At 47.7% G+C, this 21,183-nt stretch overlaps 1 protein-coding gene across 2 annotated transcripts in view; it reads left to right on the top strand.

The window, feature by feature from the left end:
* Positions 1-19,703, top strand: part of MASP1 (MBL associated serine protease 1) — a 49,394-nt gene extending 29,691 nt beyond the window's left edge. The window contains exons 5-11 of one of the 2 annotated variants that reach the window (XR_014067007.1): positions 502-698; positions 2,622-2,769; positions 4,716-4,834; positions 5,760-5,838; positions 8,382-12,281; positions 13,116-13,190; positions 17,239-19,703. Coding sequence is in view for 1 of the 2 variants with exons in the window: in XM_081535320.1 (XP_081391446.1) it covers positions 502-698; positions 2,622-2,769; positions 4,716-4,834; positions 5,760-5,838; positions 12,144-12,281; positions 13,116-13,190; positions 17,239-18,122 (1,640 nt within the window). In the remaining variant the exon portion in view is untranslated. The remainder of the gene's footprint in view (positions 1-501; positions 699-2,621; positions 2,770-4,715; positions 4,835-5,759; positions 5,839-8,381; positions 12,282-13,115; positions 13,191-17,238) is intronic. The other variant, XM_081535320.1, reaches the window with a different exon arrangement.
* Positions 19,704-21,183: the final 1,480 nt, after the last annotated feature.

Raw genomic sequence — 21,183 nt, 5'->3', positions numbered from 1 at the left:
GAAAATCCACTGAGAAATACATTTCACATCGGTAAGCAGTGGTCAACAGCATGAAGAGAAAAAAAAGCAAGGCCAGGGGCCAGAGAGGGAGGGTATGTGTGAGGGTCCTGCATTAATGAGGGATCAAGGATGGCTTTGAGCAGAGATCTCATGGAGTCCTGAGAGCAGCACAAAAGAGAAGATCCTCCCCCTGATCACACATCTCAAAACCTTCCATCTGAGACCCCTCATGTCCCACACCAAGATCGGAGAATTGGACAAAAAGGCATATCACACTCACTGCCTTTGAGTCTTAACCCTGCAAATTAGTTGGTTATGTGACCTTGAGTAAATCTCTTCCTCTCACTGAACTTCATTTTCCCCATCTGTAAAATGGGGATAGTGACTCCTTCCCCCACTTGCCTCTCAGAACCACTGGGAAAATTGTACATAGCACATAAGAAAGCGAATGCTGTGGCCGTGAGTGTGGTACACCACTTTGCTCCCATGTGTTTCCTGCAGTGGAGTGCAGTGACAACCTCTTCACCCAGAGGACCGGCATGATCACCAGCCCCGACTTCCCCAGCCCTTACCCCAAGAGCTCCGAATGCCTCTACACCATTGAGCTAGAGGAGGGTTTCATGATCAGCCTGCAGTTTGAGGACATTTTCGACATTGAGGACCATCCTGAGGTGTCCTGCCCCTATGACTATATCAAGGTAAGATAGCAGTGGCCATATATGTCCTGGGGATGCTGACAAATCTTGGCTGAACTGGGAAAATTGACATTCTCTACCTTCTTCCAGGATAGGGGGCCAAGCAGGTGGCTTCTTAAAAAGTAATTATTTAAAATAACTTCTACCACCTTAATTGGACCCAGTCTAGGGAACTTCCCTGATCCCAAACCAGCCCTTTGCCCCACCTGCAAAATCCTTTCTTCCAGGTAACATAACATCATCATGAAGTGACACCAGGGTGAAGATCACGGGGACCATCTTAGAACTCTGTGTGTGTTAGTCATTTAGTCAAAAAATGTCTGACTCTTTATGACCCCATGGACTGTAGTCCATCAGGCTCCTCTATCCATGGAATTTTCCAGGCAAGAATACTGGAGTGGGTTTCCTCCTCCAGGGGATCTTTCCAACCCAGGGATGGAACCTGGGTCTCCCACATTGCAGGCAGATTCTTTACCATCTGAGCCATGAGGGAGCCCCAGAACTCTGTCTACCATATATTATATCCCAGGAGCTATGCTATGAGCTTATCATTAGGCAGGTAACTCTAGGGGCTTCACTGTTCCCCTCACCACAGTAAGGGTGACAAGATGAAGACACACCCAGGATTATAGAAGTCATCAAATGAGGGTTAAGAAGTGCTGGTCCTCAGAGGAGGAAGGAGAAAGAGTTAAAGCAGAGGCAGGACGCAGGCCTGGGGACTGGAAATCTGGACCAGCCCAGAGTGCCTCTTCCTTCTCTCCATCTCCGCTGCCTCTACCTGAGTCCAAACCCTGCTCTCGTTGGTCAGCTGCAAAGCTACCTGGAGGGTTTTCTGGCATCCACTCTTGCTCTGCATGGTATGTTCTCTTCTAGCATCCAGGGTAAATTTTATAAAAGCCAGGTTATATCAAGATTGTACTTGGAATAAACACGAATTCCTCAACACAGTATGGCCTGTGGCTGCCTTCCCATCCTCAAGCCATGGCATTCCCTCTCCTCCAGCCTCACTGGCTTCCTTCCTGCTCTTGATACTTACCAGGCTCTTTCCCACCTTTGGCCTCAACCTTTATATACAATGTTTTCCCTGCCTGGAAAGTATCCTCCCCTCCTCTCCAAATGACAAGCTCCTACTCATCCTACATGTTTCAAATCCAATGTTACCTCCATGAAGAGGCCTTTTCTAACTACCCATTTAAAGTTATCTGTTATACTGAAGCTTCCCTGGTTGTACAGTGGTAAGGAATCCACCTACAATTCAGGAGACATGTGCAGGAGACAGGGGTTCAATCCCTGGGTAGGGAAGATCCCCTAGAGAAGGAAATGGCAACCCACTCAGTATTCTTGCCTGGGAAATTCCATGGACAGAGGACCCTGGTGGGCGGCAGTCCATGGGGTCACAAAAGAGTTGGACATGACTTAGCAACTAAACAACATCTATTATATTAATTATAAATTATATAGACTACATAGATTTTACTACTTAAATTATAAACATAGAGCATACATTTATATTATATATGTATATCATCCTGATTATTTTTGTGATACTTACTACAGCTGGTAATTATTTTTTTTTATTATCTATTAGTCTGCCCCGACTAGACTGCAGGGTCCTTGTGAGCAGGGGCTTTTTCTGTCCTATGCACCTGGACGGGGCTCTGCCCTTCTCTGAACCATAATATGTTCATCTCTGAGAAGAGGATAATCAGCCTGCCTTGTCCACTTCCAAGGTCATTGTAATTTGTGAATGGGAGAGTGGAGATGGAACCCTTTGGTGAATGGTAATGCCCACTAAGAATGTGAGTGAACACTATGGACTCACATGGAAGCTTCCAGAAAACCCTGGGTGAAGAGTAGAGATGATCCCAGAAGCAGTCACTGCCACTCAAGTGTGACCCTGATTTTTTTCTATCTTGCCCCTCACAGATTAAAACCGGTCCAAAAGTTCTGGGGCCCTTTTGTGGAGAGAAAGCCCCAGAACCCATCAATACCCAGAGCCACAGTGTCCAGATCCTGTTTCGCAGTGACAACTCAGGGGAGAACCGGGGCTGGAGGCTGTCATACAGGGCGACAGGTAACACATCCTCTCCCCTCCTGGGTCACACCTGGCTTCCATGCTCAGCCCTCATGGCGCAGCGGCCAGGGAGTGTATGGGGGTGCTGGCCTGGGGCTCCTCCGGGGATGTGGCAGGACTCCAAACCCCACTGAGCAGCTTGGGACCAAGGCAGATTCTCTCTGCTGACTAGTTTCTTATCTATAAATGGGGTAAAGGACAGCAATGATGGTGGGTTTGGATAAGACGTTTTCAAAACTGGCTACACTTCAGAATCATGTGGGGAGATTTTTAGAAACAAAAAACATATATGCATTAGTATATGATACTTGTTTTTCTCTTTCTGACTTACTTCACTCTGTATGACAGATTTTAGGTTCATCCACATCTCTACTAATGACCAAATTTCATTCCTTTTTATGGCTGAGTAATATTCATTGTATATATGTATCACATCTCCTTTCTCCATTCATCTGTTGATGGACATTTAGGTTGTTTCCACTATTATAAATAGTGCTGCAGTGAACACTGGGGTACACATGTCATTTTGAATTATGGTTTTCTCAGGGTATATGCCCTAGAAAAAAATGGTACAGATGAACCTATTTTCAGGGCAGGAATAGAGATGCAGACATAAGCGAATAGACATGCAGACACAGGGTGGGGCAAAGGGGAGGGTGGAACAAATTGGGAGACTAGGATTGATATACATGTACTACCATGTCTAAAATAGTTAGTTCATGGGAACCTGCTATAAAGCACAGGAAGCTCAACTCAGTGCTCTGTGGTAACCTAGATAGATAGGATAGGGGAGGAGGGTGGAAGTAGGTCCAAGAGGGAGGGGATAAATGTATACATATAGCTGATTCACTTTGTTGTACAACAGAAATCAATACAATATTGTAAAGCAATTAGACTCCAATAAAATAAATAAATTTTAAAAAACTATAATTAAAAAAAAACAAACCACTTTCCAGAACTTCACACTGTGATTGACTGGGCCTGGAGAGGATCCTTCCAGCCCCAGGCTTTCCAAAGTCTGGGGCAGAAATTTGGGTGTGAGCCTCTAGCACAAAATGTTTCATCATGGTGGTATGCCTCCTTGTGCACCCAGAGTGACAAAGCCCACAGGCCTCATCGCCCAATACCTTGAGGCACCTGGTCCTGGTCCAAACCCTGCTGGAGTTACTTGACCCAAGGGGCCCACAGCAACTGGAGGAAGAGGAGCAGTGCCAGGACCACAGCTGGGTGTGACTAATACAGTGCAAAGACGCTATATCCTGACCTTGGCTCATCACCAGCTTCAGTGCCTGCTTGTGGGGAGAGGCAGGAAGAGGATATTAATGAGGGAGAGTTTATCCAGGAAATACGTCAGGCATAGGAATCCTATCCAATTTTGGCCTTTTGAAGTGCAAATCACAGTCTGTCTAGCACTGTGAAGAATGATCTTGGGAAGAAAGAGTGGGGGTCATCGTGAGTGGCCCCAAAAGAGCCAACTACTCCCACTGAGTAAAAATTTCAAGGGTATAAATTTCAGCTGAATATGAAAATTCTATTCCTCTCATCGGAGGAGTCTAGTATGAAAGGTACACACTGGTAGGTACTGAGCTCCTTGTCCCTGTAGGAATGTCCCACAGGTCTACTGTGGGACATGGAAAGGAAACATCAGACAAGAGTTATACTCAGATATTTAATACCTTTTCCTACCCTGAGTTTTGATGAGATCAGTTGGCAAACCATCTCATTTTACAGATGAGGAAATGAAGGTCCAAGTTGGAAAGTGACTAGCTCAAGTGTCCAAAGTAAACCTTCTTCAGGGCCTGGTAGTTCTAGGTCCCCATACCCTGGGGGTGTGGTTTTCACATGTTTTTTTCCACCTCCATCAGGCCTTGAATTCTAGGGAATGGCTTCTCATGACCACACTTTCCTGTGTTTTCTCACCTACTCCTTTCATTGCTCCCCATCAGGGAATGAGTGCCCCAAGCTGCAGCCTCCTGTCCATGGGAAAATCGAACCCTTGCAAACCACGTATTCCTTCAAAGACCAGGTGCTCATCAGCTGTGACACAGGCTACAAAGTGCTGAAGGTACAGGGTCCTGCCAGAGGAGGGGTGGGTCTCCAGGCTAGAGAAATTCCCCAGAGCCTCCCAGGGCAGACGGGCTTCCAGAACTTGTCTTGGTCCCACCACAGTATTTCCGAGCTTTCCCACAATGTGTCAAAAATTCCAGCCTTCTGAAAATTCAGAACATGTGTCCCAGACTCTCCCTTCTGAAAGTGGCACAAAAGTCCAAGCAAAATATCCATTCAGCCCGACAGTCAGTACAAACAGCCTTAACAAAGTTCATCAGGCTTACGGGGTAGCCCTGGGACAGAATCTGAGCAGGTGAGCATTGCTCATTCTCTGAAACAGTGGTTCTCCTAGGAATCTTCTGGTTAACTTAATAAAATCATCTCCCAGGCCCCACCTGAGATCAATTAAAACAGAATCTCTGGGGCGGGGCCCGTGATCATTTTGTCTGTTAAGTTGCCCAGGTGAGTCCAGTGTAAGCCAAACTAGTGGACTGCTGCTCTCATGGAATGAAAATCCAAGTGGGGTCCCCACCACATCAGCACATCGCTAGTTAGAAATGCAAGGTCTTGGTCCCCAGGCCAGAGCCGCTGATTCAGAAACTCTGGGAAGGGGCCTGGGACACTGATGCTCACTGAGGTTTGAGAGCCACGGTTCTGAAGAAGGAGTCACCGGTAAAGGTGTCCCTTTGCAGACAGCTGCCCAGCCCCTAACCCACAGCACCACCCACAGACCCTGCCCTGGAACTAGGTGTCTCTCCAGAGTAGGAACGGGGGACATGAACTCAGCGTCTGTCCTCCCCTTTACTTCAAGCCCTCGGAGGCCCCCATTGGGAAAGCCCAGCGGAGGACAGCCAGCTCTGGAGGGTGAGCTGGTTACACTGGGAAACAGCCACCAACCCACCCCCTCCTCCTTTCCTTACCTTCTTCATGTCTCTTCCTAGGATAATGTGGAGATGGACACATTCCAGATGGAATGTCTGAAGGATGGGACATGGAGTAACAAGATTCCCACCTGTAAAAGTAAGAAAACACTATTGGCTGCTTATAAGGGTCATGAGCCCCCCAGCACTGGGGGGATGTGAGCAGAGCCCACACGGGGTGGGGAGATCCTGGCAAGTGCACCCTGAGAGGGATGGGGCAGGACTTTTACAGACACAGTGAGGTTGGATGAAAAGCTCTCAAATGTTCCTTTCAGCAGTAAGGTGTTAGGATTTCAAAAGACACTGCTTGTGGCTCCCAGTTTGCTCTCTAAATACTAATTTTACCTCTGCCTGCAGACAGGTTGCCAAATTTGCTGGAGGAATAGCTTGTCTCCACATTTGAAACTAGCTCTGGCATTTGCTAATATTGGACACTATTTTGGCGCTGGTGACCTTGACAGTCTTTATGTGTCCATCAGCCATGTCCACTGTCTCCTGGGACGGCTGTGAAGGCAGGGTGGTGAGGTCAGCACAGTGGACCTGCGCGAAGCAGGGGACTCAGCTCTGCACGGGTTCTTGGAACCTAGAGTTCTTGCCTTGGCTCTGCTTCTAACCCATGCTGTGATCATGGACAAGATCCTTCACCTCAGCTATAAAGAGGTTTGGACTAGCCTTAATATTCTAGAATATATCCCAGTGGTTCTGAAATAATGCAATCCATATAAATCCTCCAGTAAGTTTTGTAAAAATACAAATTGACAGCTACCACACCCTCTCCCGCTACCCAGGTGATTTCAATGCAAGACTTGTAAGGACCACAGTTTTAGAGGACATCTGTGGCAAAAGTGATGGGAGGAGGCATGGTGACGGAAAGTGAAAGAGAAGAAGGGAAGGAGGGGAGGAGGATTTATTTTTGAATGGAGAGTTGAGATGTCAAGAACTAGAGTGGGTCCCCACCCAGCCCAGCCCCATTTCATCACCCTATATAAACTTTGAAGTGCTATTCCCTTCCCTTGTCCTAAATGACTCAGGTCCAGTAAGCAGGCAGATGCACTCCCAAGGGGACACTCCCTTGAAGAAAATCCCAGGCATAGTTTTGGAACGGAAGGTGCTTATTTTAAATTTTCTTTTTAATGTGACATTGTGGCTGGAGTCAGAGCCCAGTGTAGGAAAGAGGGGCATTTTATGACTTCAACAAAAAGTTTCAACAGACGTTTACTGGTTGCCTATATGGAAGTCCATAGGGAATTCAGATGGAAAAGACAAGGTCCAGACATTAAAGAACTCAAATGTCGGCAGACATGTGTGCCACCTCCTCCAGCAGGTGGCTCCTGTGTGGTGCTGTGCCTGAGGCCTTTGTGAAGGACTCTGCAGGACAAGGCAAGGGAGCGTTCTGAAGGAGACGGAGGACGAGGGGTAGAAAGGACAGGATGTTGCTTTGGAGACAAGAAGTTCTAGATTGCAATCCAGACTCCAGCAGTTCAGCATCCCTGAACCATTGGCTCGTCCTCACTTGGCCTCAGTTTCTAGCATTGTTGATTGTTCTGAGGACTAACTGAGACTCAGGTTCAATCCCTGGGTCGGGAAGATCCCCTGGAGGAGGAAATGGCAACCCACTCCAGTATTCTTGCCTGGATAATCCCATGGACAAGGGGAGCCTGGCAGGCAACAGTCCATGGGGTCAAAAGGAGTCGGACATGACTGAGCAAAACAACTGAGTTAATGTACACATCATACCTAAGGTGCACCAGGAATAAGTAAAAACTCAGTAAAAGCTTGTCCATCTCCCCGATCCAACCCCCTTTATCAGAAGAGGTTTTGGTCTCTCTTTCACACTTTTGGAAATTTTGGTAATAATTTTTTTCCCTAATGAGACACACACTTTTTATTGTAACAGAAGTGTTGATAGAGTAGGGCAACTCATGTGTTTGACGGTACTTTTATGTGACATATTAATATACAAAAGTATCAGGAAAAGAGGAATTTTTTCCTTCCTAATATGGCCTGGTTCTCCCACCATAGCCTTGATCAGGACTAGTAGACTCCGCTCTCAGACACACTGGCATCTCTGCTTGTTCACTGAGTAGGTATTTATTGAGCACTTTAGTTCCAGGCACGTGCCGGGTCCTAGGAGAGATGCAAAGGCAAAAAAGATTGAGAAGTTGAGAGTTCCCAGGGAAAGGGATTGAGAACAGACAGAAAGTGTACGTGTGCTGTGAACAAACTTGCGTGGGAACAGGAAGTGGGAATGATAGGCTGTAGTCCTGGCCCTGCCTCCACCTGCTGTGGTGACTCCAAACAAGTCTTGCTCTGCTCTGATGCCATCTGTCAATGAGGGTTTGGAACAGATGAATGCAAAGCTTGCTCAGGGAGCAGAATGCTATCATTGCCACGAGCCAGGACTTCTGACTGTGCGAATCCTCAGAATGGTACACATCCCACAATCCCAAGCTGTCCTTCACACTAGCTGTACCTGCACTGCGCATTCTTAATCAATTCTGGTGGAGCGATTTCTGTATTTCCTGCATAAACCGTTTCTGCTTTGCTTGCTAATTTTTCTTTCTCTTCTTTTTCTCTCTCCCTTCTCTCTGCTTCCTTTCTCTGCACCTCCTAACCCCTCTTTGATCTTCATCATGGTGGCAGAAACGGAAATGGATGTGGAAAGCGAACCTGAGTCAGAGCAAGTGGCAGAGTGAATGCTGGGACCCCACACTGTGCAGACATCCAGGAATGGACCACTCACAAGACCCCGGGTCCCGGGGCTCCTCCATCCCTCCCCATCCTGCCAACACTCCATTTCCCATTTCAGTGCGGATTAGAATGGATGCTGAACAAGGCAACACAGGCCCAAGCAGTTGAAACTGCCTCGTGTATGAGAACAACTCTCCTTTTGAGGGTTCACCCATCATTTAAACATTATGCTGGAAAATAGTGAAAAGACAATGGGGGGTTTCTTTTTTAGCAATTCTGTGTGGACTATACTCTTCTCAAAGGAAAAATGATTTAATTTATATTTAAATGCTTAGGAGGACCAGATCAAAGTGAGCCCTGATTTCTACTCCACACTTCAAAGTTAAATGGGCCGGAGTTACTTTGTGACTTTAATATTTGTACCTGTTGCTACTTTCTTAACAACCCTGCATAGGTGAAGTTAACAATAACTCATATAGTATGGGTTTTTAGGAAACCTAGATCTAGTCTCATGCCCAAAAGTTTCTCTTCCTCCTGTACCTAAAATGGGGTTAAAATCCCATCACCAGAAGATCTTTCCTCTGGGGCTTACTAAGTTTGCATTTCTGAAATTTTCCTAATTAAAGATTTTCAAAAGATAGGCATCAGACTTGAAAACAGCAGTGTTCAGCTTTGGCATCATGGGACACCACTGGATTATAAATAATGATTAAGAAGGGGCTGCAGAGGTTGGGAATCTCTGCTTCAGCCTGAACAAAATCTGGGTAGACGTATCAGAGAACGCCTGCATTACACCATGACTGCTTATTAGTTTATTCGCTGATTGAATGGCCTCTTGATGAGGGCAGAATCCTGCAAAGTTGGCCAAAGAAAGGTCCAGAGACTGAAGTGCCATCCTAGGTCAAGGGTGCCCCTGAGAGAGGAGCTGGGGCAATCACTAAAAATAATCATCAGTTGAATCAATATTTTTAACAGCACAAAGGATAACAGGTCTTGCACTGGGTGTAATAGAGGGGATCATCATTTAGGCAGAAGATATGAAAAGAACCCAAATAATTACAATACCAGGAAACAAAAGATACATTCATTAGAGAGTGAAGAATAAAGGGTCATGCAAAGAAAAATGAGGAAGCAGCTCTATCCAGTTAAAAGAATGAGAAAATGCTTTCAAGAAACAGCAATGTTTGATCAAGGCCAAAGGGTGGGCAGAGCATGAACCACATGGTTTCCCCACGTGGGAAAGCAGCAGCACCGTGAGGGGTCCTTGACGCTGGAGCACAAGGGCACCACGGGAGGGATGAGATGGGGCTGGGGTCAGGGTGGGGTGGACTGGGCAATTCTGGATCTTGAGGACCAGGTGACCCAATTGTGTGTGGTTCCCTAGGAAGCCCCTAGATTGTGTCAAAGCATCTTCAAGATGGCAGATCAAGAAAGACATGACTGAAGGAAAATAAATGACAGCAAGAGTGAGAGTGGAGACAGGGTGTGGGTAGCAGAGCCCAACCCAGAGACTAATGAGAAAGGGAGCCCAAGGGAATGGAGGAAGGAAGAGTATTTTGATTCCAGAGTGTGGAAGTGACCAGGTGCACTTTAGAGAAGATGTCAAGACCCTTCCTCAAGCAAAGAAGATAGACTGAGGAGACAGGGCCTGATCTAGCATCTTGGATTGTGCCAAGCAGAGTTCAAAGGGTCTTCCTAAGGGAAGTTGTCTCCAGGTCCTATGGAGATACAGTAATTTGCCTACCACTGTCGACCTGGGGAGAAGGTGCACCTCTTCTCCACTCACTATACCCAAGCTGAAGTGACCCTCTGTTTCCAGCTATTTGTCACCCTCTTTGTGTGGCTGTAAGAGCAGCTTCATCAGTGGGCCAAGTGATTTCCCTGGAGTGAAGTGAAAGCAGGCCCTCAGTCTGGACAATCTCCGCTAGTGCTGGACACGTACAGGCTCTCAGCGGCTTGGACGCCTAGCCATGTCTAAGACCAACCCTGGAATTACTCCACCTAGTACTAGATACTAGGTCTTGAGGATAATTTGGGCAAAATAAACTGCTAGACCTAAGTTAAGGGAGACAAGGCTCATACAAAGATCCAGACACTAATCAATGATATTTCCTAAAAAAAGGAAGAAAAAGCTGCTTTGAGACTCAGCAGGAAAATACATGTAAAATTGTTTACAGTTTTAGAGAGTAAATATTATTGCCTCTTGCTGTCATAGTGCTGACCCTTACACACTTCCCCCGCACCTGCCTCCCAGAGTAGAAGGGTTTCTCTACTTTTGGGAGATCAAAACAAATGGGAGTATTCATCCAGGGGGACTGGAGGCCAGGAAACACCACTAACCAGTTCTTTGGGTGTGTTTACCTTTCTTGTGGATAGGAGGTACCTACCTGCATTTATTTCCATCCTTCATCCCTCTCCTCCATGCTAGAGGCTCTTAAGATCACCTATGTTTTAAGCTAGATAACACTCTATTCAATAAAAAGGATAAATTTGGAATTCTAAAGTTAAAAATCACAATTTCTGAGTAGCATCTCACAGGTAAATTGCCCCTGTTTCTGTTTTCCAAGGTGAGCAGGTAAAATTCAGGAGGAGGGAAACTGGCTTTAGAATGTGATCCTCTGACATCAGACAGCTAATGTCCAGCCTTACCCAGAATATTGATTACAGGCCATTTTCACTAGAAAACAGATTCTAATAACTGTCAGTCCGGTTTACTTAAAAAAGCATTGAGTTTAAGATCAGGTCTAGTTCTCTGACTAATTCACTGTGTGACCTTAGACCAGTCAAGTCTCCTCCCTGGCTCATCTGTAAGTAAAGATGATGTTCTAGATTGCTTAACTTCAGATTCCATTCCCCCTGGGAAGTTCTGAGCCCCCTGGGATTCTTCAGTTCTGACAGAGGCTGTTTGACCTAAGATTATGATTTCCTTAAAAATGAGCATCATCCCCTAACAAAGCCCTTGAAGAGATATTGACAAATTGAGTCCTCAGCCCCTGTCCTGGCTCCTGGCAGACTCGTGCTGGCAACTCCCAAGATTTGCCTGGACTGACAAGCTCTCCTAAGACCACCTCTGAGGAAGAGGCATCTTTGGTCTTGTCCTTCAGCCAGCCCCTGGGAACAGCCACCCACAACCAGAGAAAATGTACAGGTGAAGATGAAAGTTTGGTTCACCCTAATCGCCCCCATCCTGCCTTCTGTGCCTGTGGGGAGCCAGCAGGGTGGGGCTGTGCAGGCATGCAGGAGCTGAGTTTTCGTTTATTTTTGTTTTTTTTTTTTAAATGCCAAGCTTCCAAGTAAACACAGTAACTGCTCTTACTCAGCATGTGGTTGGGGCTGGAAGAAGTGAAGGTTCTTTAGTTTATATGAGCCAGAATTTTCTCACTGAGCCACGGGTTTCATATTTGGACAAAAGAGGATAAGAGGATTGCACAATAGAACTGGAAGTCAAGGAGAGGGCCCTGGTGGGGGAAAGTCTAGGATCTGCTTGAATCTCAGCAGACCAGCCCCTGCCCTGGAATTGACACCAGGCCAGGTGAGCTGACTGCCCAGCAGGACTGTCACAGATGGGAGAGACCCCCAAATGCAAGGCCGTAACGTTGCTCTCTGGAGCTGTGCGCAGTGGACAGCCTGCACATCATATGAGACAGACTCACCAAGTGGCCCCAAGAAGAAGGGGCAAGGCCAACGGAGGGGTCTTGCTCTCTTCCCTCTCAGTTGCGGACTGTGGAGCCCCGGCAGAGCTGGAAAACGGAGTGGTCACCTTCTCCACCAGGAACAACCTCACCACATACAAGTCTGAAATCAGATATTCCTGCCAGAGGCCCTACTACAAGATGCTACACAACACCACAGGTGAGCCTTGCATGCTTACCCAGCCCACTCCCTCCTCACCCTTTGGGCTCAGGGTTAGGCTGGGGGCTGACACAGCCAGTCTGCTGACCATCGTTTGAGAGGAACTGGGAGGAAAAACCCTTGGAGATGTGCCTCACCTCTCCCTGCCTCAGGCCTGCACCCCGAGAGTTAAGCTTCATGACACCCCAGCAGCATGACATACTGCTGGGACCTATATGACATACCCACAGAGACACACTCACAGCTCCCCGCAGAGAAGGAACCCTCAAAAAGATGTGAAGGCCAATCAGTTCTGCCTCCACCACAGATGAGCACAAAGAAAATGCTCCGAATTTCCCAGAGCTTCCAAGTCCTCTCTTTCAAAGAGGAATAGTGGCAGAGCACCAGAGCTAGTGTAAACCTCATGAGATGGTGGGCACGAAGTCTGGTTTATGAAAGGGTTTATTAAGTGGGGAAGCAGGGGCAGGGCAAGTGCACCACCCAGAGCTGTGTGACTAATGATGAGAAGTGCCCTCCAGGGCCTGGGTGGGGCTCCCACAGGCAGGAGTCAGATTGCTCAGAAGCTCTGACACCATACTGAAGAGCATGCCATTTATTTTGGAGGTCAATGGGGAGCTATTGTGATTTTGAGCAGAGACAGGTCGAGATCAGATTTCCATTTTAGAAAGATGCTTCAAGTTGCAGACCAGACTGGCTCAGAGAACAGCATCAGAAAGACTGTTTGGAAGACTTACAGTGTTTCACAGCGGAGGAGTTAAGAGCTCAGATCTATTTTCCATGTGCTATGAATCAACCACGTTCTCCTTTTTCTTCAACCTTTTTTCCCTCACCCAGGTGTATATACCTGTTCTGCCCAAGGAGTCTGGATGAATGAAGTCCTGGGGAGAAGCCTGCCCACCTGCCTGCCAGGTACCTGGCTCTCAAGTTCTCTGCCTCAAGGTCTCCCATGCAAGGCACTGGGTCCACGGGTGCTCTAGCTGTTAATGGAGTGAGGGGTAGGGGGCATGATGCTTTGATTGCTTTTGAAGAGATATCTTTAGATGGTCAAAAGTCAGAAAAGCCTAGCCTCACATCTTCTAGAACAAACCAGCCTCTATGTTCAACCTGTTCTATCACAACAGGACCCTTCCTGCCTCCTCTCTCTGCCATTCTACTCTCTTCCTGCTGGGCTTCTCATCTCACACAGTTGGTATTTGTACCGGCTGTGCACCAGGAAAAGTGAGAAAGTGGGCACCTGCTCCTCCAGCACTCACTGTGTGGTAGAGGAGGTGGAAATCAGACAAGCACCAAATAACCTAGGACATAGCAACAAGTTCTTCCAAAAAGCAGTATGCCCAAGTCTTAGTGACTGCCGTCTCCCTTGAGCTTACTTACTGACCCTACTTTAAAATGAACAGAGTTTTGTAGTAACAGGAAGTGTTCCTGTGCATATAGATTTGGGGGATATTTTATGGATATTTGCATTGGTATTAAACGTATGAAGGATTTACATCGTAATCATGATGTATGCACATATTCAAATTGACTTAGAATATTATAGCCCTAAATGCACACTCTAGGGTTAAATAAATAACCCACCAAAAATTAAAAATATTCACAACACAGAAATTTACACTTCAAAAAGAAATAAGAATAGTGGTTAAATCAAGTGATTGAAAGATATAATCATTCAAGACAAGCAGCATTGATTTCATCATATGGTCGAACAGCAGTAGCTTTGCCATATGGTTCAGGGTTGAGTGGCATTCATATTTTACTGAATTAAAGTGTTTGGTAAACTGAGAGAGTGTATTATTTGAATGGTGCATTTTAGTAACCTTCAATATTCGCTCAGTAGACTTCTAGATTTAGGCATTAAAATGGAAAGGCTATGGAGCTGTCTACCATTATCCTTGAGACCTGAAGAAAGTTTTAGCATTTGGGCATCAGCTTTGGCCATCACAGCTGCTACAAGATCTCAGAGAAAGAAGACATTCCTACATGTGGTTGTCTGGGAGCAGAGAAATGAGGATGGGTTAGGAAGACTTCACTTAAGAGTGATTTCAATCTAAGCAAGAATTTAAAGAATTCGTAAGGATCTGGAAGAAGGAAAAGGTCAAACCATCCACACTCTTCTGGCCCCCATCATCTCAGTTAGGCTTAGCCAGGAGCATACCTAAGGGCCACAGCTGGGGAAGCCTTGGAGAAAATGGGGAATGGTAGAGCTGTGGCAAACTGGAGATCAAATCCCCATTTTGCTAATACTATGTGGGCCAAAGAAAATGGCAATGTAGGTGGGTTCCATCCTGGTCAGTCCTGTCGTGATGTCTAGAAGGGGATGAGGCACGGAGCTGGGAGTCAAGGGCCCAGCTCCTAGTCCTGGTGTTGCCTTTTCCTGATCTACATCTTTGGTAAGTCATTTGACCTCTTTGGGGCTAGGATTTCATACCTCAGAAGCAGGGGAGCAGAATCAGGTGATCCATGACATTCTATGACTCTTGATGGTCATCATCCTCTAGATTTATACAAAGCCTATTGGATATAATGAGTCATGAAATTCTTGAAACACCTAGTCTTGAGTAGCACATGCTGTATCATTGGACCAGACCAGAGAATTCTAAATTCTCTTCTCCTAAAACACTGAGATTGAATGCAGAGACAAGCAGAATAGAGAAAGTCTTTTCATCTGGCATCATAATATCAACCTTTCCATGGAAACTATTAAGCAAATATTATCTTCCCCTTATTTTACATTGAGAAAACTAAGGACCAACAAGGTATAATGATTTGACCAAAGTTATCTACAAAAAGTTAGAGGCAAAACTGGAAGGTGGACTCAAGACTTTTGATGTCAACACAAGTAATGCTGAGCCATTCTTGACTCTGCCATCCTCAGGAACCCAGGATTCCAGACTATCACAATTTTGTTTTTAGGGCCCTCCCTCAGTACCTCTGGTCTTCTAGAGCCCAAATCTTATTTCAGCACAGCGGAAGCTCTAGTATTTCAAGTCAAGTCTTCTGTCCCAGGAAAGACATGATGGAGAATGGTAGCAGACAAAAAGAATGGCCCCATTTCAATAAGCATTCTCGAAGGCTTGTGGCATCATTCAACCTCTTGAAAGGAGAAGAGCATATAAAGAAGAAAAGTAGAAACTTTAGTGGAAAAAATGAAGCTAGAATCCAGAGAAACAGGCTCCACTCCTGGCTCTGTCACTAATGACTTTGAATATATCTCTTGCATCCCCTGAACCTCAATTTTGCCATCAGTAAATTAGCTGTTCTCCAAGCTTCCCCAGCTTGGAGACATTCTGTGACCTGGGGCATGCCACTGGCTCCTTGGTTGGAAAAAAGGCACCGTTCAGTGCTGGCTTTGTTCTGACCATGGATTGAGCCACAGGCATGTCCCTCATCAGATGAGGGCCTTTCAGCATTCAATAAGTTTCTTCACAGGGCTAGTCACAGACCGGCCTTGGGAAGTCACTCTATAGGCTGCTGCTTATAATTGGGAATCTAGCCTTCAACTCTGAAAGGCTTGGCCACAGCCAATTAGCAAAACCCAGCTCACATCTGGTCTTGGGTGAACAGCAGGGTGCTTCAGGGTCACATAAAACATCCGGAAGAAGAGCATCTGAAAAGCATTAAGTTGCTGGAAGCCTGATCTCTCAAAGTTGCCAGGACAACTCAAATGCTCCTTGGTCTTTAAAAGATTACTGAAAGTATCCAGGGGCAAGAGGTGTAGCCCTGGCAATTTGCAACCAAGAAGAGGTCCATGCTCACACCAGGCTTACCTACCAGACCTAAGCACTCTGCTGGGAGGGGCTCTCGTGAGCTTGTTCTTAGCCAGCAGGGGGCTGGTACTGAAGACCCTCTGCTCATGGGCCAAAGGCGATTGGCTGCAGGAGACTGGTGGTGCATGTGCATGCTCGGGGTACAACTCGGTGGAATGAAGTTTGATCAGACCTTTCTTCTTCCCCTGAAGGTACTACTGGGTTCCCGGGTGCAATGATGGATGGCTCAGAGCAGAGCCCATGCATCATTGCTTGTAGATTACGCCACCTTTCTCTAAGCTTGGATGCCCTGGCCGTCCCTTCACAGCATGTGTCCCATAGGCCAGAGAAGAAAAGGTTACAGGGCATGAGACCATGCTCTTCATATGTAATGAGGCATTGTGGATTACAGGATAAGACATTCGTCTTAGAATCTAGTTAAGCCCTTGCTACCCAGCTTAACAGCAATGTGACCTTGGATCAGTCACTTACCCTCTGGAGAGTTTTATTCACCTATAAAGTGAGAGTGGCCAGGGCAAATGAAATAAAAATCAAAGGAATTTGTAATTTAAAGGATCCCTGAAGATCATTTTGACCAACAGTCTCATCTAGCAGATCAAAAAGTGAAATCCAGAGAAGGAAATTTACTTACCAGAGTCACACAGGACATAGGGGAGAAAAGCCAGATCAAGACCCCAGGTGTCTCGTTTTCCATTCCAGTGTTTGCTGTGACCTGCTAGACAGTCTTTTAATCTCCTTCTGTCTCTCAAAGCCATTGACCTGTGGTTTTCAGAAGTTTTCTAAGTTCCTAAAGCATGGACCACATCTGGGTTCCGAGATGCCTTTTCGAGAGAAGAAAGGAGCAAAGGGACTACAGCTGGAGATAGCCCTGGTTAAAGATGATCCAGACCACAGGTAGTCTTGGCTGGAAGGGTTCAGGATGGTGAAGGCCCACAAGTAACCTGGTCTGGTCCATAGAGGGTCCTGACTACAGAAGGGTCAGACTACAGAGGAGCCAGGCTAGAAAGACTTAGGCCAAAAATGACCCCATTCAGAGCTTTCCCAGGCCAGCATGGCCCCCGGACGTAGGCCAGGGTCCACGGTGGCATAATCTACAGTGGGTGAGATGTGCATTTCTTTAAGAGGCTCTTTTCACCTGGCTGACCTGACCAGTCTCCTTCTCTCCTCCCGCCCCCTCCTTCTCCTTGCAGTGTGCGGTCAGCCCTCGCGCTCACTGCCAAACCTGGTCAAGCGGATCATCGGGGGCCGCAACGCCGAACCCGGCCTCTTCCCATGGCAGGCCCTGATTGTGGTGGAGGACACCTCGAGGGTGCCCAATGACAAGTGGTTTGGGAGCGGGGCCCTGCTCTCTGAGTCCTGGATCCTCACGGCCGCCCACGTGCTGCGCTCCCAGCGGAGAGACAACACGGTGACACCGGTCTCGAAGGAGCACGTCACCGTCCACCTGGGCCTGCACGACGTCCGGGACAAATCCGGGGCTGTCAACAGCTCGGCCGCCCGAGTGGTGCTGCACCCGGACTTCAACATCCAGAGTTACAACCATGACATCGCCCTGGTGCAGCTGCGGGAGCCCGTGCCCCTGGGGCCCCACATCCTCCCCGTCTGCCTGCCGCCGCCCGAGCCCGCAGGCCCAGCGCCCCATGTGCTGGGGCTGGTAGCCGGCTGGGGCATCTCCAACCCGAACGTGACGGTGGACGAGATCATCGGCAGCGGCACGCGGACCTTGTCAGACGTCCTGCAGTACGTCAAGTTACCCGTGGTGCCCCACGCCGAGTGCAAGACCAGCTACGAGTCCCGGTCGGGCAACTACAGCGTCACCGAGAACATGTTCTGCGCTGGGTACTACGAGGGCGGCAAGGACACATGCCTAGGAGACAGCGGTGGCGCCTTTGTCATCCTCGACGACGCCAGCCAGCGCTGGGTGGCCCAAGGCCTGGTGTCCTGGGGAGGCCCTGAAGAATGTGGCAGCAAGCAGGTGTATGGGGTCTACACCAAGGTCTCCAACTATGTGGACTGGGTGTGGGAGCAGATGGGTTCCCCACAGGGCCTGGGGGAGCTGCAGGTGGAGCGGTGAGCTGCCGGACTCCCACCAGCCACCACCCAGCCCAGCCCCAGCAAGGCCGCACCACACCCTCCTAATGACAACACACTCCACCATTACTCACAAGACCAAGGGATGGCCATGCTGCTCCCACCCTCCCAAGATGGCTCCTGGGTCCCTGAGAGGCAGCAGTGTGGTACAGGCAAAGGAAACCTGGGACCCTGGCCCTGGGACAAGTCCCTTTCCCTCTCTGGGCCTCACTCTCCCGCAGGACGGGGAGGGAACTAGACTCGAGGGGCCAGTGCCCGGGCTCCTCTCCTGGAATGCCCACCCCAAGGGCTTCATTCACTCCTAGTTGTTCATCAAATCCAGTGGCCCCACCGTTGGTGTAACTGAGCTTTGACCTGACTATTAGAAAATGTTTCCTTGGCTAGAGCTGAATCTATTTATTTTCCCCACTCTGCCCTCTGGGTCTAGACCCTTTTCTAGCAGAAAAGCCCTCAGATTTGAGGAGACAGGGATGACACCTCAGAGGCCCCTCTCTCTAAATATAAGGCCTTGTGGTACTTGCATCCCTGGGTTTTCTCTCCCCAAAGCTTCTTGCAGTCCAAGCCTTATCCGTTCTGTTTCCTGTTAAAGGAATCTCAAAGGACAAAGAGAAAGCTGGGAAACTCTGTGATAACCGGGGGGAGGAGAAGAGCAGTGGGAAGCTTTCCAGCCCCATTAAATTCCTATCATCAACGCAGAACACTTATCTGGGTACATCCACACCTGACTCTCCTGACAAGCACGAAGCAACCTTCCAGTCTTGAAATGTGTCACATGAAAGGGCTACCCAAGCCCCAGCCCTAGTTGTGGAAATTCAATCCGATTGCTTGGAGAAAGAGAAAGCTCACACCATGCCTGCTGTGCCTTTGGGCAGGGAAATGAAAGAAGGGAGGACTCAGGGCATATGAATGACCTCCTCCCACCAGACCCCCCTCCCCCCATAGCGTGCCTGCAGTCTGAGCTCTACAGAGAACCCACCTGGCATGAATGCTCTGAGGGACCCACTCCTCCAGCTTCCAGGAGCGAAGTCAAGAGAAGCAGGGACTTGCCCATGAAAGGCAGTAAGAGGAGATGGAGAGCCCAGAGTCCTGGGTTCAAGCAGCAGCTCTGCCCCTAAACTGGCTTGTAACTTTTGACAAATTGCTTTCCCTCTCTGGCCTCAGTTTCCCCATTTGTAAAAGGAAGACATCGGATCCCCCTCAGGGTCCTTCCAGCTCCAGCGTTCACTGCTTCCAATGCCAGCAGCCTCTCCCTGGCTCTCCGCAGCCTGACCATCTTCCTTCTTCCCGGGTTTGCTCTCCTGGGGACTCCCCACCAGAGACAGAAGCCTTGAGAAGGATTCCAACTGGAAAAGCCCTGAGAAGGATTCCAAGAGAGCAATTGGGAAGCATCTGCTTTTCCAATTGGGTCCTGATAGCACACTCCTGTGTCTATGAACGGTGCATATAGAGGATGCTATATCTTGTATATTTATATCACAAGCTTCACTCCTCTGTAAGGTGCCTCTGCACTGTTTCCTCCATCAGGGGACTAAAATGGAAATAAATCCTCTGTGGATAACCAACAGACTTTGTTTTGGGGTTTGGTTATTGTTGATGTTTGTTTGTTTTGACCTTTTGAAGAAAATCTGACCCCTCATTAAGCCACAGTCTCTCTCACTGTGGAAAGGGTACAGTTTTTGTCACCTGGACATTATCCAAGAAAGGGTGATGAGAAATGGAGTTGGTTATGGACATGTGTCCTCTCAAAGGCTACCTGTTCCATCATAGAAGTGCCTGCCATTTAAGTCCTTGAGTTCAAAGTGCCCAGATAAGCATAGGAAGCAAGATCGTGTGCATCCAAGTCTCATGCAGGCAAGGGGAGTTCAATGTCATGAGAGGAGTGGAGATCGTGGTGTTATGGGAATTTAAGGAGGGGGAGGTTCACACAGCTGAAGGGGGTCTGGGTAACTTTTCGAAGAGGGTACAAAGAATACACTGGGAGATGGGAGGGCAAGGCAGAGGGGACAAAGGTCAAGTAGGAAAGTGTGCCCCGAGTGGATGGGAACAGAGGGTGTAGGGGAGAGTGGACAGTCTTGAAGGTCATACTGTGTTGGTGCCCCGTCCTGTAGCCGGTGTAGTCACTGTAGCCAGTGACTCCCTAATTTGGGGCTATCAGAATCACTTGTGTTTATTAGGAATGCAGGTTCCTAGGTCTCACCCATGGGAGGTTCTGAATCAGTAGGCTGAGTGTGGGCAGCAGGCTGTGGAAAGTGGAGGGGGTGGAGGGAGGGACCAACCTAGAGAGAGTGATTGGGAAATCACTGCAACCATTTTGGAGAGAGGTGGTGGAAGCCACCAGACCAAGGGCGTGACACTGCGGATGTGGGGGTGGAGTCTGAAAACATTTAAATATTGTAGTGGGTAGGACTTGGTGCAGAGGCATTGTGTGAAATTGTGCAGACAGAAGATGTGGTGTAACGCAAACTAATATGTTAGTGAGGGCTCCCATGTCATATGCTCATAGTTTGTGTTTGAGGTTTGTATCATATTGAAACTGTCATGCTTTTTACACTATTGAGAACTAAAAGAATCCTACATTATACCTTACACTTTATGTGTAGCTGGTTTCAGAGAGTATCAGTCTTGTGTTCCATCACATCTTCTAGATTTTTGGACTTTATATTGTTGATGTATTGAGACACTGAGGTGTCATGGGGTTGCATGAAGAGCACACTGCAACATTACTCTCTGCTTCTCCTGGTGATTTTTTTTTACCAGTGGCTGATTAAAGATGGTGGCTGAAGAAAAGGGAGGCAACGAGGATACTGTCTGTGCAGACATTAACAGACATCTGGTATAACAAAGGGGAGATGGGTGGTGAAGGATGGAGACCAGGACTTAGTTTTGCTGTGTTTGAGGAGTTTATGAGCAATCCAGCTGGAGATGTATAAAGGAGTCCAGCAGAGAAGGTAGGTTAGAGACACTGATCTGAAATTCATCAGGGTCTAAGTGGTGTGATCACATGGGAAGAAGTGGCATCATCCACTGGAAAGGAAAAGAAAAGA

Source organism: Giraffa tippelskirchi, chromosome 2 (assembly GCF_054371585.1).
Source record: "Giraffa tippelskirchi isolate mGirTip1 chromosome 2, T2T-mGirTip1v1.2.pri, whole genome shotgun sequence".
NCBI lineage: Eukaryota > Metazoa > Chordata > Mammalia > Artiodactyla > Giraffidae > Giraffa > Giraffa tippelskirchi.
This window is presented reverse-complemented; position numbering and strand designations above follow the sequence as displayed.